Source organism: Heptranchias perlo, chromosome 24, assembly GCF_035084215.1.
Source record: "Heptranchias perlo isolate sHepPer1 chromosome 24, sHepPer1.hap1, whole genome shotgun sequence".
Taxonomy (NCBI): domain Eukaryota; kingdom Metazoa; phylum Chordata; class Chondrichthyes; order Hexanchiformes; family Hexanchidae; genus Heptranchias; species Heptranchias perlo.
This window is the reverse complement of record NC_090348.1, coordinates 20953939-20969529: the sequence shown is the minus strand read 5'-3', so window position 1 is coordinate 20969529 and position 15591 is coordinate 20953939. Positions and strand designations below refer to the sequence as shown.

At 43.1% G+C, this 15591-nt stretch overlaps 2 protein-coding genes across 5 annotated transcripts in view; one reads left to right on the top strand and one right to left on the bottom strand.

The window, feature by feature from the left end:
* tbc1d22a (TBC1 domain family, member 22a) overlaps positions 1-13329 on the bottom strand; it is a 407668-nt gene extending 394339 nt beyond the window's left edge. The window contains exon 1 of the mRNA XM_068004902.1: positions 13277-13329. Within this exon, the coding sequence (XP_067861003.1) occupies positions 13277-13314 (38 nt within the window). The 5' untranslated portion in view covers positions 13315-13329. The remainder of the gene's footprint in view (positions 1-13276) is intronic.
* Positions 1-15591, top strand: part of cerk (ceramide kinase) — a 117478-nt gene that overhangs the window by 14929 nt on the left and 86958 nt on the right. For 2 of the 4 annotated variants that reach the window (XM_068004899.1, XM_068004900.1), the window contains exons 3-4: positions 10729-10826; positions 11025-11149. Coding sequence is in view for 2 of the 4 variants with exons in the window: in XM_068004898.1 (XP_067860999.1) it covers positions 13595-13724 (130 nt within the window). In the remaining 2 variants the exon portion in view is untranslated. Of the gene's footprint in view, positions 1-10728; positions 10827-11024; positions 11150-13382; positions 13725-15591 lie in introns of those variants that run through there. The other 2 variants (XM_068004898.1, XM_068004897.1) reach the window with 1 other exon arrangement.

Here is a 15591-nt window from a genome sequence, read left to right as displayed (position 1 = left end):
AAAAAGAGACCAAAAGAAAAAGTTAAAAGAAATTACATTTTTTTTTAAATGTTAAATCTCCAACAACAATTAAAACCTGAAGGAATGAGACTCCACACTTGGAATAGTTAATTTTCAGTGCCAGAGAAGTTGTTTGGCAGTAATTAACACTTATCACACCGTTAAAAAGGGTACTTAGACTGAAATGGACAAGCTCTAACTTTCTGTGGCGGCTTTAGTTCATATCTATCATGTAAGTACAGGAACTTGACACCATTCAATGCATTTCAATGGTGAGTCAGACAGCAAGATGCCGTTTTCGCGAAGTCAACAGCAGAGCAGAGCATCTCGGACAGCAACTTCCAGAATCTCGCATTTAACTGCGCATCTGCCCTCGCCTGAAGTTGCTGTATGATTTGCGCATAAATAACGGTAAGTGCCGTTGGCACATAAAATGACACTCCAAGTGACCATCATGCAGCCCATCGTGGCTGTGAGCACATGAATCATGCAGCTAGATTTTGTTGGAAGAATTTTTTAGGTGGAGCCCTTTAATGATTTCAGTGTAGCAAGTGTTTCAGATGCAAGTTGCAGTTGTAATGTTTGCCCTTTTGCAGAATGGGCATGCATGGTAAGCATTCAAAGGGTTGTAAGGTTATCTGAATGGGAGGAAACACTTTATGGTGTTCATATCTCATCCATCTGCTTGGTATAATGTAATAATGAGTAATCTAATCTTTGCTGATTTGGTCAGGCCTTTACACTTCATGAAGTTATCAAAGGAAAGGCAGTTGGACAATCATTTTAGTTAGCAATTTGAGAATCTCATAAGAAAAGATAGCTTGGGAATCTCAGAAAGGCAGTCAGGAAACAGTTTGAACAAACCAACCAAGCTGATGGAGAATACGATCTATTAAATATTAAAACTGTCGAGTGGCCTCAAGGTTCGAAAGGTACTGCGCCAGTAGGTAGCGTTGTAAACGTAATGCTATGTGACAGATTGAAAAAAGTGGATGCCACCAAACATTACGTGACAGCCCGCTACCTAACCCTCAACAATCAACTGGTGCTCCTTTCTAAGAAAAAAATGTACATTAGCCAACTCCCGAAGTAAGCAGACAATACCTTAAAACAACCTGTAAGGCACAAAAGTAAAAATCATATCGCCTGAATGAAAAAAAATGTCCAAAACCAAAGGCATGTCTGTTAAAGCTCCACTACAAATATTGCAGTTGGTGCCACAAAATTAAAATATTGAACAGTGGGAAAGCCCACATCCTGAAACCCAACAGTGGGTCTCTGAAAATATTGAGTCGAAAGTGAACAACCAAATCTAGAATTGGAAAGTGAAGAATGTGTTGGTCTAACACTTAAAAATGAGCATAATATAAATCAAACTGACAAGGGCAAAACTACACCTTGAAACACCAGGCTGCATTTTTCTCAGGGACCGTAACCACCACCCTTTCACTCCCATCCCCAACGAAGTAGAAACTCTGGCAAAGAACAGGTAACCCAGCCCTAGCATTAACTCATCTCCTCACTGATCAAAAATTCTGGGAACAAACTGCAATCTTCTCCCATTCCCCACTTGAGCATAAAAATCATAATTGGACCCAAACTCCATTGAACTTCCCCCCTACTGAGAACAGAAACAGATTATGATTCAACCAAGCTCTCTACCCCTCCCTCTGAAATTGGTAGTATAGACTATTCCGTAAAACAACAGGGGAGGAGGAGAAGGTGACGTGTTAGACATGGATTCTAGACCCACAGAATCTGAGTTAGAAGTATGGAAACCAGAAAGTCAAATTCTACAGAGAGCTACGGCAATTTGGATCCAAGTGTTAAGAATTACAATAGCCTTACACTATAGATCAAACTATTGTAACATATATCTGTGTGGAACACTCTAAAAGCTTGATCTGTATACCATGCTATGTGAATTGGAAACAATTTTACAACACCAAGTTATAGTCCAACAATTTTATTTTTAATCCCACAAGCTTTCGGAGGCTTCCTCCTTCCTCAGGTGGTGTGGAAATTACCACACCACCTGAGGAAGGAGGAAGCCTCCGAAAGCTTGTGGGATTAAAAATAAAATTGTTGGACTATAACTTGGTGTTGTAAAATTGTTTACAATTGTCAACCCCAGTCCATCACCGGCATCTCCACATCATGCTATGTGAAGTTGACTGCCTCTGCAAAATTTGGAGAATTAAATTAATAATGTGGATGAGAGAGGTTACTTTTGTGCAAGGCGTAGCATCACACAATAGTTTCATTGCCTTTGAGACTTTTCATTCACACTACATACAGTATGCGCAGGAATTTGCAGAATTTATCACAGGATATTGTAGTGTGAGAAATCACTTGCCCTAATTGTAAGTAAACCATCACAACACATTATAAACAAAGGGATTATCTGTTTCATTTATGAAATAGGCTAATCTAATTAACTCAGAAATGACAAAATGAAAAGTTATTTACAGTCAGCACTATGAATAGCATGACCTGTATAATGTTTATTATATGTAAAAAAAAACAATTAAAGCGAGAATTTAAATTTAAATTATCTTAGATATATACATTTTATGAGGCATCATATTACATTTAGGATTGGTGCAACTGAAATCACTGGTCGCTGAATAATTGGGAATTTAATTGCTTTTATAATGATCTGCTTATGGATTTTAGAATTTTAATGTTAAAGAAATAACATCCCAGGAATAAGAATATAATGATACCATCCCCAGTAAGTATGAAAAATAACTACTCTCTTTGTTCCAGTCCTATTTAGGTCCCCTCCCTAGCTTCTTTTTTATTACATTAATAACTGTGTCAGTGCTGCTGCCTGCCCTCACCCTGAGCTACAAAATTTAATTAACCATGCTTCAAATTTCCACCCATCCTTTCACTCAATGTGGTCCATCTCTGACTCTTCCCTTCCTTCCTGGACTTTTTGCTATCTCTGGAGATGGGATATCGACAGATATCTATTACAAGCCCAGTGGCTTCCATAGCTACTTGGATAATTCTTCATCACAACCCCTTCCCGTAAGGACTCTATTCATTTCTCCCAGTTTCTCTGTCTCCATCGCCTCTGCTTTGATGATGCCACCTTCCACACCAGAGCTTCTGAAATATCCTCTACCATGGCAGACAGGATCCTCAACTGGCTCTGTCCCTTTCCCTGCAATTCTGCTCTCCCTCCTGTCGCAACTTGATAGGGTCACCTATGTCCTCATCATCCATCCCACCAGCCCTCTTATGTTTGTGTGTATAGCCTCTATTTTAAACTCGGGGTGGAAATCCAGCAGGTGGGGCGGGTGGCAAACCCTCATGATGTTGTCAGCGTGAGGCCCAGGCCATTTTACCTCATTAAGATTTCAAGGGTGGGCTACCCTCCCGATCGCCTGCAAAATTGGGCAGCCGACCCATATGACCTGCGTAATTTCCGGCACATTTCCAGACTGAATTTAAGGCGGGGATGCACCTTTTAAAGCAAGGTTGCATCTCCTGCTTGCATTTATCAGTGAACAACCGTCGAAGACTGGTTGTACAGAAATGAGTTAAAGGGCTGCCACTCCATCCCACCACTTTCCTGAAGTCTCCCTGGAGATTCGACTGCAGAAAGTGAAAGCCAGGGAGGGAGGTACTATTCCCCAGTACGTGTAAGAGCAGCCCCAAGGCTTCTGTCAGGCAGGCCTGGTGAGAGATGGCTTATAGGGTCAGTGCCAACAGTATCACCCCCAAGGACCTGGATTCAATGTAGAAAGAGGTTTAATGACCTCACAAGGGTGAGTACACCTCTTCATCTTTCCACCTCTTTCACCAGCACCTCACAACACTCTGCTCATCCCTCCATCACATCCTTCAACATACAATCACAAGCCCACACAAAAACACCTCTCTTGCTCATTCCAAACACGCTCACATCTTCCTTGTCTCTCTTCACCCCACACACTAGGATCATTCTCTTCTCACATACTACCACTTGCACAACCAACAACTACTCTCACCACTCCTTCCTCACTCCGCATCACAAACACTTCCCTTTACATTCAGCACCTCTCCATCCTCATTCCATCTTGCTTCTTCTGCACCCATTAACACTTCCAATATACACACACAAGCACCACACATCTCCACTCACCTTTTCAACACCTGGAAACAGCTACTTAAAGGTAAATCAGTGTCAGAGCAGTGAGAGGCATTCAACGAGATGGTGAGGGTTCAGAGCAAATATGTTCCCACAAAGAAAAAGGGTGTGACTCCCAAATCTAGAGCCCCCTGGATGTCAAGGAGCATACAGGTTAGGATAAGGCAAAAAGGGAAGCTTAAGTCAGATACCGAGAGCTCAATGCTCCAGAAGGCTTAGAGGAGTATAGTAAGTGCAGGGGGGAAATTAAAAAGGAAATTAGGAAAGCAAAGAGAGGGCATGAAAAAATACTGGCATGTAAAATCAAGGAAAACCCAAAGATGTTTTATAAATACATAAAGAGCAAGAGGATAACTAATAAAAGAGTAGGGCCTGTTAGAGACCAAAAAAGTAACCTGTGTGTAGAGGCGTAAGATGTGGTTATGGTTCTTAATGAATACTTTGCGTCTGTCTTCACAAAAGAGGGGTCTATGCAGACATTGTAGTTAAGGAGGAGGAGTGTGAAATATTGGATGTGATAAATATAGTAAGAGAGGAAATATTAAGGGGTTTAGCATCTTTGAAAGCACATAAATTACCAGCCCCTATTGAAATGTATCCCAGGCTGTTAAGAGAAGCAAGTGAGGAAATAGCGGAGGCTCTGACCATCATTTTCCAATCCTCTCTGGCTACAGGCGCGGTGTCAAAGGACTGCTAACGTTGTACCGTTGTTTAAAAAAGGAGAAAGGGATACACCAAGTAATTACAAGCCAGTCAGCCTAACCTTGGTGGTGGACAAATTATTGGAAAAAATTCTGAGGGACAGCATAAATCATCATTTAGAAAGGCACGGATTAATCAAGGACAATCAGCATGGATTTGTTAAGGGAAGGTTGTGTCTGACTAACTTGATTGAATTTTTTCAGGAGGCAATAAGGAGGGTCGATGAGGGTAGCACTTTTGATGTAGTCTACCTGGATTTTAGCAAGGCTTTTGACAAGGTCCCACATGGCAGAATGGTCAGAAAAGTAAAAGCCCATGGGATCCAAGGGAAAGTGACAAATTGGATCTAAAATTGGCTCAGCGGCAGGAAGCAAAGGGTAATGGTCAACGGGTGCTTTTGTGATTGGAAGGCTGTTTCCAGTGGGGTTCCACAGGGCTCAGTACTAGGTTGCTTGCTTTTCATGGTATATATCAATGATTTAGACTTAAATGTAAGGGCATGATTAAGAAGTTTGCAGATGATACAAAAATTGGCCGTGTGGTTGACAGTGAGGAAGAAAGCTGTAGACTGCAGGAAGATATCAATGGACTGGTCAGGTGGGCAGAAAAGAAGCAAATGGAATTCAATCCAGAGAAGTGTGAGGTAATGCAATTGGAGAGGGCAAACAAGGCAAGGGAATACACAATAAATGGGAGGATACTGAGAAGTGTAAAGGAACAGAGGGACCTTGGAGTGCATGTCCACAGATCCCTGAAGGTAGCAGGACAGGTAAATAAGGTGGGTAAGACATATGGGATACTTTCCTTTATTATTTGAGGCATAGAATATAAGAGCAGGGAGGTTATGCTAGAACTGTATAAAACACTAGTTAGGCCACAGCTAGAGTACTGCATGCAGTTCAGGTCACAACATTACAGGAAAGATGTAATTGCACTAGAGAGGGTACAGAGGAGATTTACGAGGATGTTGCCAGGACTGGAGAATTTTAGCTGTGAGGAAAGATTGGATAGGCTGGGGTTGTTTTCTTTGAAACAGAGGAGGCTGAGAGGAGATTTAATTGAGGTGTATAAAATTACAATGGGCCTAGATAAAGTGGATAGGAAGGACCCATTTCCCTTACAAGAGGTCAATAATCAGGTCGCATAGATTTAAATTAATTGGTAGAAAGATTAAAAGGGGAGTTGAGGAGAAATGTTTTTACCCAGTGAGTGGTGGGGTCTGGAACTCACTGCCTGAAGGGGTGGAAGAGGCAGAAACTCTCATCGCATTTAATAAGTAGTTGGATATGCACTTGAAGTGCTATAACCTACAAGGCTACGGACCAAGAGCTGGAAATTGGATTCGGCTGGATACATCTTTGTGGCCACCACAGACTTTTGGTGTAAATTTCTATGATTCTATGAACATACAAACATACATACAAATTAAGAGCAGGAGTAGGCCATTCCGCCCCTCGAGCCTGCTCTGCTATTTGATAAGATCATGGCTGATTTGATTGTGACCTCAACCCTACTTTTCCGTCTACTTACTATAACCTTAGACTCCCTTGTTAATCAGGAATCTATCTAACTCAGCCTTAAAAATATTCAATGACCCTGCCTCCACCGCTCTCTGGGGAAGGGAGTTCCACAGACACATGACCCTCTGAGAGAAAAAATTTCTCCTCATCTCCGTCTTAAATGGGAGACCCCTTATTTTTAAACTGTGGCCCCTAGTTCTAGTCTCTGCCACAAGGGGAAACATCCTCTCAGCATCTACCCCTTCTGATCCCCTCAGGATCTTTTATGTTTCAATAAGATCACCTCTCATTCTTCTACTCCAGTGTATACAGACCCAACTTGTCCAACCTTTCCTCGTAAAGATAACCCCCTTATCCCAGGAATCAGTCGAGTGAACCTTCTCTGAACCGCCTCTAAAGCAATTATAAGAACATAAGAACATAAGAAATAGGAGCAGGAGTAGGCCAATCTGCCCCTGGAGCCTGCTCCGCCATTCAATAAGATCATGGCTGATCTGATCCTAACCGCAAATTTAAATTCATGTCCAATATCCTGCCCGCTCCCCGTAACCCCTCATTCCCTTTACTTCTGGGAAACTCTCTATTTCTGTTTTAAATTTATTTAATGATGTAGCTTCCACAGCTTCCTGGGGCAGCAAATTCCACAGACCTACTACCCTCTGAGTGAAGAAGTTTCTCCTCATCTCAGTTTTGAAAGAGCAGCCCCTTATTCTAAGATTATGCCCCATAGTTCTAGTTTCACCCATCCTTGGGAACATCCTTACCGCATCCACCCGATCAAGCCCCTTCACAATCTTATGTTTCAATAAGATCGCCTCTCATTCTTCTGAACTCCAATGAGTTGAGTCCCAATCTACTCAACCTCTCCTCATATGTCCGCCCCCTCATCCCCGGGATTAACCGAGCGAACCTTCTTTGTACTGCCTCGAGAGCAAGTATGTCTTTTCTTAAGTATGGTCCCAAAACTGTATGCAGTATTCCAGGTGCGGTCTCACCAATATCTTATATAACTGCAGCAATACCTCCCTGCTTTTTTATTCTATCCCCCTAGCAATAAAAGCCAACATTCTGTTGGCCTTCTTGATCACCTGCTGCACCTGCATACTAACTTTTTGATTTTCTTGCACTAGGACCCCCAGATCCCTTTGTGCTGCAGTACTTTCCAGTTTCTCGCCATTAAGATAATAACTTGCCCTCTGATTTTTCCTGCCAAAGTGTATAACCTCACATTTTCCAATATTGTATTGCATCTGCCAAATCTCCGCCCACTCACCCAGTCTGTCTATATCCCCCTGTAGGTTTTTTATGTCCTCCTCACTCTCTACTTTCCCTCCCATCTTTGTATCATCTGCAAACTTTGATATGTTACACTCGGTCCCCTCCTCCAAATCGTTAATATAAATTGTAAAGAGTTGGGGACCCAGCACCGACCCCTGCGGAACACCACTGGCTACTGGTTGCCAGTCCGAGAATGAACCATTTATCCCAACTCTCTGCTTCCTGTTAGATAACCAATCCTCCACCCATGCCAGAATATTACCCCCAATCCAGTGATTCTTTATCTTGAGCAATAATCTTTTATGTGGCACCTTGTTGAATGCCTTCTGGAAGTCTAAATACACTACGTCCACTGGTTCCCCTTTATCCACCCTGTACGTTATGTCCTCAAAGAACTCAAGCAAATTTGTCAGACATGACTTCCCCTTCATAAAGCCATGCTGACTTTGTCCTATTAAATTATGTTTATCCAAATGTTCTGCTACTGTCTCCTTAATAATAGACTCCAAAACTTTACCCACTACAGATGTTAGGCTAACTGGTCTATAATTTCCAGCCTTCTGCCTACTACCCTTTTTAAATAACGGTGTTACATTAGCAGTTTTCCAATCTGCCGGGACCTTTGCCGAGTCCAGAGAATTTTGGAAAATTATTACCAAAGCATCCACAATCCCTACTGCCACTTCCCTCAAGACCCTCGGATGTAAGCCACCAGGTCCAGGGGATTTATCCGCCTTGAGTCCCATTAATTTACTGAGTACCAATTCCTTAGTGATTTTAATCGTATTAAGCTCCTCCCCCCCTAGAGCCCCCTGTTTGTCCAGTGTTGGGATATTCTTAGTGTCCTCTACCATAAAGACTGAAACAAAATATTTGTTCAGCATTTTTGCCATCTCCATTTTTCCCACCATTAATTTCCCAGACTCATCCTCTAAGGGACCTACGTTTGCCTTAGCCACCCTTTTTCTTTTTATATAACTATAGAAACTCTTGCTATCTGTTTTTATATTTTTTTGCTAATTTATTTTCATAATCTATCTTCCCTTTCTTAATCAATCCTTTAGTTACTTTTTGCTGTCTTTTGAAGACTTCCCAATCTTCTATCCTCCCACTAAGTTTGGCTACCTTATATGTCCTTGTTTTTAGTCAGATACTATCCTTAATTTCTTTACGGATGGCTGTCATTTCTTTTACACCCTTTTTTCCTCAGTGGAATATTTTTTTTTTGAAAGTTGTAAAATAACTCCTTAAATGAACACCACTCCTCATGTACCGTCTTACCCTTTAATCTATTTTCCCAGTCCACTTTAATCAATTCCGCTCTCATACCATCATAGTCTCCTTTATTCAAGCTCAGTACGCTTGTTTGAGAACCAACCTTCTCACCCTCTAATTGGATATGGAATGTAACCATGTTATGGTCACTCATTCCAAGAGGATCCTTAACTAGGACATTATTAATTAATCCTGGCTCATTACACAGGACCAGGTCCAAGGTTGCTTGCCCCCTTGTAGGTTCAGTTACATACTGCTCAAGAAATCCATCCCTAATACACTCAATAAACTCTTCCTCAAGGCTGCCCTGCCCAATTTGATTTGTCCAGTTAATATGATAGTTAAAATCCCCCATAATTATAGCTGTTCCCTTATTACATGCCCCAACTATTTCCTGATTAATACTTCTTCCAGCAGAGTTGCAACTATTAGGAGGCCTATATACTACGCCCACTAGTGTTTTTTTCCCCTTATTATTCCTTATCTCTACCCAAACTGTTTCATTGTCCTGATCCTTTGTCCCAATATAATTTCTCTGTATTACAGTGATTCCTTCCTTTATTAACATAGCCACCCCACCTCCCCTTCCTTCCTGCCTGTCCTTCCTGATTGTTAAATACCCTGGCATATTTAATTCCCAGTCGTTGTCACCCTGCAGCCATGTTTCTGTAATGGCCACAAGATCATACCCATACGTAGTTATTTGTGCCGTTAACTCGTCCATTTTGTTACGAATGCTACGTGCATTCAGATAAAGAACTTTCAAATATGTTTTGTGACACTTAGTTTCTGCTTTTTCCTTTTTTAACACTTTACCTTTTACTCCATACCTTCTGTCCCTTCCTGACACGCTTTCCTCTGTCTCCCTGCTCAGGTTCCGAACCCCCTGCCACAGCTTTGATGCTGGGTTAATCGCCTTGCGCCTTCTAGTTTTTATTTTATCTGTCGTGCCTAAAGTACACTTTCTTTCTGCTGCTCTACGCTTTTCCCTTTCACTTGGTCTTGAACAACTGTTTGTACTATTAGTATTGTAGATTTCCCCTGGGTCTTCCCCTCTCTTGCTGCTCTCAACTTTATTCCCTTCTGACTCCCCGCTCAGGTTCCCATCCCCCTGCCACTCTAGTTTAAACCTTCCCCAACAGCACTAGCAAACACCCCCACGAGGACATTGGTCCCGGTCCTGCTCGGGTGTAACCCGTCACGCTTGTACAGGTCCCACCTTCCACTTATGTCCTTTCTTAAATAAGGAGACCAAAACTGCACACCGTATTCTAGATCGTGGTCTCACCAATGCCCTGTACAACTGCAGCAAAACATCTCTACTTTTATATTCCATTCCCCTTGCAATAAATGACAACATTCCATTTGCCTTCCTAATCACTTGCAGGACATGAATACCAACTCTTTGTGATTCATGTACTAGGACACCCAGATCCCTCTGTACCTCAGAATTCTGCAATCTCGCTCCATTTAAATAATTTACTGCTTTTCTATTCCTCCTGCCAAAGTGGACAAATTCACATTTTCCCACATTATACTTCATCTGCCAAATTTTTGCCCACTCACTTAACCAATCTATATCCCTTTGCAGACTCCACATGTCCTCTTCACAACTTACTTTCCTACCTACCTTTGTGTCATCAACAAATTTAGCAACCATACATTTGGTCCCTTCATCCAAGGCATTGATATGGATTGTAAATAGTTGAGGCCCAAGCACCGATCCCTGTGGCACTCCACTCGTTACATCTTGCCAACATGAAAATGACCCATTTATGCCGACTCTCTGTTTCTCACTTTCTCTTTTTGTAGGACCAGACAGCACATAATGCCAGGGAGAGGACTAGGATGGGTGAAGGAGTCCTTAACATCATACTCACATAGGCAGAGCATGAAGCCCTGGACTTCAGGTATGGACATGGGCATTGGGGAAGGACAGGCTGGTGGCATACCCAAGCAGGGTGTCTGCATATTACTTGTATCCCTTCATTCAACTCAGCACAGATGCAGCAAGCTTAGCAACTTCAGCCTGCATTCTCAAGGCTGTCACCTGATCCAGTACAGCTTCTCTCTCTCATCCTAACTTTTCTCCCTTTTATTTCTTCCAGGGCCTTCTCAACACCAAGAGGCTCCTGCAGAAGAACAGACCACGGAGGCAGACACTCCCTCTGATGACGCACCATGAGATGAAAACTGCCGGCTTCACACAAACAGCTCTGCGGGGTATTGGAAGGTATGCCAAGGAATTTCATGACTATGGCTGAGAGTATGGAGGATTCCTCATCTAACGTCCATGGTGTCATCTCGCATACCATCACCACTTTGCAGTCTACCTTGGATAGTCCAGTCACCTCCAGAGATGTTGCTGCCAGGACCTCACAGCAGGAGTCCATAGTAGCACGCTGTGCAGCTTTGGTGAAGCTCTAACACTGCCATGCAGACTCTGAGTTCCACAATGGAGGGACTGGTGGATCGAATGGATAGGGGCTTTGAAGGGATTGGTCATCTTCTGCAATGTGCTCTCCTGCAGATCACTGGAAGTGATGAGGCCCAGCTCCAAGGGAGTGGAAGTGGCATGGTACTTGCTCAGGGGGACACAGGCTTGAGCACACAGAAGTAACCAGCCACGAGCATTTCAAGGGTCCCCACATGAGGAACAGCAGCCTTCCACCAGCTCAGCTCAGGTCACTCGGGGAGCACCTTGTAGGAGTAATATAGTTAGGAAATTTTCTTTAAAGAAATTCACTATGGGTTGATCACCTGGGTAAGAAATAAATGGAAGGCATCTATTATGTTTGGCAATAAATTAATCACCTTTATCACATTTGGCACTTTGGTCTGCAGCGATGTTTTATAGTAGCTTCTGAGTCTGCATTGTCAGAATGTCATTGATATTGAATGTTGTGCAATGCAGGATGATGGCAATACGGGAGAATGCTGAAAGTTCTCAGGGCAGGGGTGTGATAAGCTCAGCAAAATCACTAATACCTCTGACTGCAAGATGCTGATGTTCTTCTGGTGCTTCCTCTCCTTCCCACGGGACATCCTTGTTTGATGACTACGACCACTGCTGCTGCTCCGCCTCCTCTAAATGCAGGCCTCTCTGTGTGGCACTCTATCTGGGACATATTGCAGGGAGTCCCCCAAGCAGTCCATACACCTAAACCTCTGCTTGAGCATTCCTATTGTGCGGGAGACAGTGATTGATTTGCTGGTTTCAGGCCACTGAAGGTAAGATGGTTAAACAGGTTGACTGGTAGAGGTTTTATGAGAGTGAAGGGCCAAAGGTGAGGGAGTTGGGAATTTTTAGTGAATTTGTGAGGGAACTGGCAGGGTTTTTTTTAATAAGTGAATGTTGAGGTAAGTGGGATTTGAGGAGTGTAGGTGAATGTAAGTGGTAAGGGAGATGAAGAAATAGTCAGAGATGACTTCATCAGTGATTAATACCTTGAGTGAAGAAAGGCCACAGATATGGATAGGGAGGTTATATGAAGGGTGATAGTAAGAGAAGTTAGGAGGGTGGTGGAGTCAGAATATGGGGGTTTGGAGAGTTAAATGTAGATTGAAATTATGAAGGATTAGGAGTTGCTTTGGCAGAGAAGCTGAGGGAAGAGAAGAGAGGACATCTCAGTAAGGAAGTCAATGTGGGGATGGGGGAAGTAAACAATGAGGATTTTAAAAGAGGTGTGAGGGATGGAAGAATGTGAGAAGGTCAAAGAAAGAGAAGGTGCCAGAGGGGTAGGGGAGAGGAGGGCCACGTTGGCCTCACAGCAGGGCTAATGGTGGAAAATGCAGCCAGGTGGGGCGGCTTCTGTAAAGCAGAAAGTGTCACTACCCAGGAGCCACGTTTCTGTCAGTTCTAGGAGGAAGTTGTGAATGGCCAAGGATTTGTTCATGAGAGAGTGAACACTCTAGATATTTTAAGAGTGGGTGGCAATTGTTGATCTACCAGCAAGCTCAGGTAAGAAGAACTAGCATTCATACAGTTCCTCACCATGTCCTCAAGATGCCCCAAAGCATTTCACAGCCAATGAATTATTTTTGAAATACGGCCATATGTTATATGTCAGTGAGGACTAGTTCAGCCTTCCACTATGATAAGCCCCAGTGATCAAAGAGCCTGCCAGTGTTCACTGTCAAGATTCACACCTGAATGGCCACTCGTGAGATGCCAAGGGTGCCTGGCAGCAATGCAGCAGTTATCCCAGCAACGAGTCAATGGTGAGTGAGGAATCAAAGGTGCGGGAGAAGCCAACAAAGCACAGGCCCAGTAGAATGTAAAAGGAGAAAAGACAGGTTAACATTTTTGGTCAGAAAATTACTTTCTCCCACCACTAATTCGCGTTAAATGTGAGATTACCCATCAGCACCGTCCTCCGCTGGGCTCCGATGTGCCATACTGTGCGCGGCCCGCGCTGCTCACATCCCCTGCTCCTTCTCCCGTGCGGCCGTTGACGGCGTACGCAATGACGCAAGACGGAACGGAGGGAGCGGAGCAGGTGACGGCTGACTGGAGAACCGCTGGAAAATCGGACGGGGGCAGGAGAAAAGGAAGAAGAAGAAGAAGAAGCGGCGGCGGGATCCGCTGCGTGATGATCGCGCCGTAACAGCCGAACCGAGCCGGTGCCCTTAACCTTACTTCCCCATTAAAGATCGCAACGATAGTTCCCGGTGAATCATGGAACAGGCCCCCCCGCTGCTGCTTTCGCACTTGTTGGTTAATAACCAGCCATTTGAAGTCACCTTAACAGAGTCCGTTTTCTCCTGGCAGTCGCTGCCTCCAGAGAAGCTCTCGTCAGCCGGAGGAGGTGAGTGAAGAGCCGCCGCTCGGTGGCATCCCAGTCAGTGTCTTCTATCGTTCGGCCGGGGAGAGATTGACAGGCGGTTGTCGGGCTTGGGGGAAGAGGGGGTGGCTATTGTTTGTTTCTAACAAAACCAAGTGTCTCTTTCTGTCAATAAAGTCGAGAGTAGCCGTCTGGATGGAGAGCCAAGGTGAGCCTGGCGGGTTTTGAACCCGGAGGTCACGGCTGTGTTTGTATGAAAAAAAGGATAAGTGGAGAAATCCGGAGGTTCGCAACCCGCTCGCCTGGCTGGCTTCAGGCGCACCCCCATCATTAGGTGTTTACTGCTTGTTTTGAAGTTCGGCACTTTTAAAGTTCTAAAGAAAAGTTAAATGGACTTTACTCAATGGACTTTAATACACTGGAGCTTTCTTACAGCTGAGCTGTCTTTGCGGTTTCCTCCCTCTATCCTATTTGCTATATCATCTAATACACCCAAAAATGGCAGTTGTCTTATGGAATCATTTACAGTGCACACTTTTCTTGGTGTACACACGAAACGGTGATACATTTAAAAAAATACAGTTTAATTGTTTAAAGGTGCAGTGGACCATCACACATCTGCTTATACCAAATATTTGTGATGTGGAGATGCCGGTGATGGACTGGGGTTGACAATTGTAAACAATTTTACAACACCAAGTTATAGTCCAGCAATTTTATTTTAAATTCACAAGCTTTCGGAGATTTTCTCCTTCCTCAGGCAAATGTTTCAAGATCTCGAGAAATATTTGAGCTGTGCACTTAGTAATAAATTCCTACTTTTGTCCATTGAAGTAGAATTACAATAAAATTCTACTATATAATGCTTTAATTCCATCAAAAGATCAAGATTTTAATATCTACTTTCTTTATAATTGTGCTTCAGCATTCCATACTTGTTGCATTGCTGTTCACACAGTGGTTTCAATGCAGTTATTCTTCTGGTTTTTAGTAAAAATAGCACGTGGATCCTCTTAATTGATTATGAAGAAGCATTGCAAAAAGGTACAATGGATCTGAAACCAATGGCTGAAGTAATCTGGTTAACGGAGAAAATGAGGTGTTTTGCTCTTAATGGAGGCCAGTCGAACTGCACATTTTGCATCCTAATAAAGGGGTTCTGGCTTCACAGCAGCATAAAATGTGCAGTAAAATAGAAGCCAAATCTCTGTCATTTCAGGTTTAAAATTTTAGGTTTCTATGTGGCATGTAAAGCTTTGTTTTTTGAGAATAGGAAGTAAGTATTTTTGATTAACTAGTAATGGAGTCCCTTTTTATTTGAAGGGTGAAACTAAAAGCACTCCCAGTAGTTCAGATTAACCAGTGAAGGGTGAGCCATTCAGACCTATAAGGTTCCTGGTTTGATTTCTGGGCAGTGTTATTCGTTTAAGATGGAACAGCAGTGGGATTGCTGACTGGCACCGGTGTCTCTGGGTAATGGAGGGGGATGTAAGCAGAGTTTCTACTCTTGGTCACAGTCCAGCAACTCCTGCCAGAAGTGCACACCTATCAACATCCGGTTAGGAGAGGATCTGCCTCAGCTGTGATGTTCTCCAGAAGTTCAATAGGCTGCTCATACTTGCTGTCAAGGCTTACACTTGAATAATAGCCACTCGGGGAAGTCCCGGAGGGAAACTTGCATCTGTTGGACCATACAACATTGATTCTTTGACAGTTAGGCAGGGGAGAAAATTGGCAAAAAATTTTTGTTTAGTATTTAAAGATGAAATTAACATTTCCAATGGTGATCTTTCACATTTTGATCAAACATAACTTTTTACAACCATTTGTCATTCTGTAAGGTTAGTGTGTTGGATTTTTGAAACATTTTACAAATCAAGTTTCGTCATCA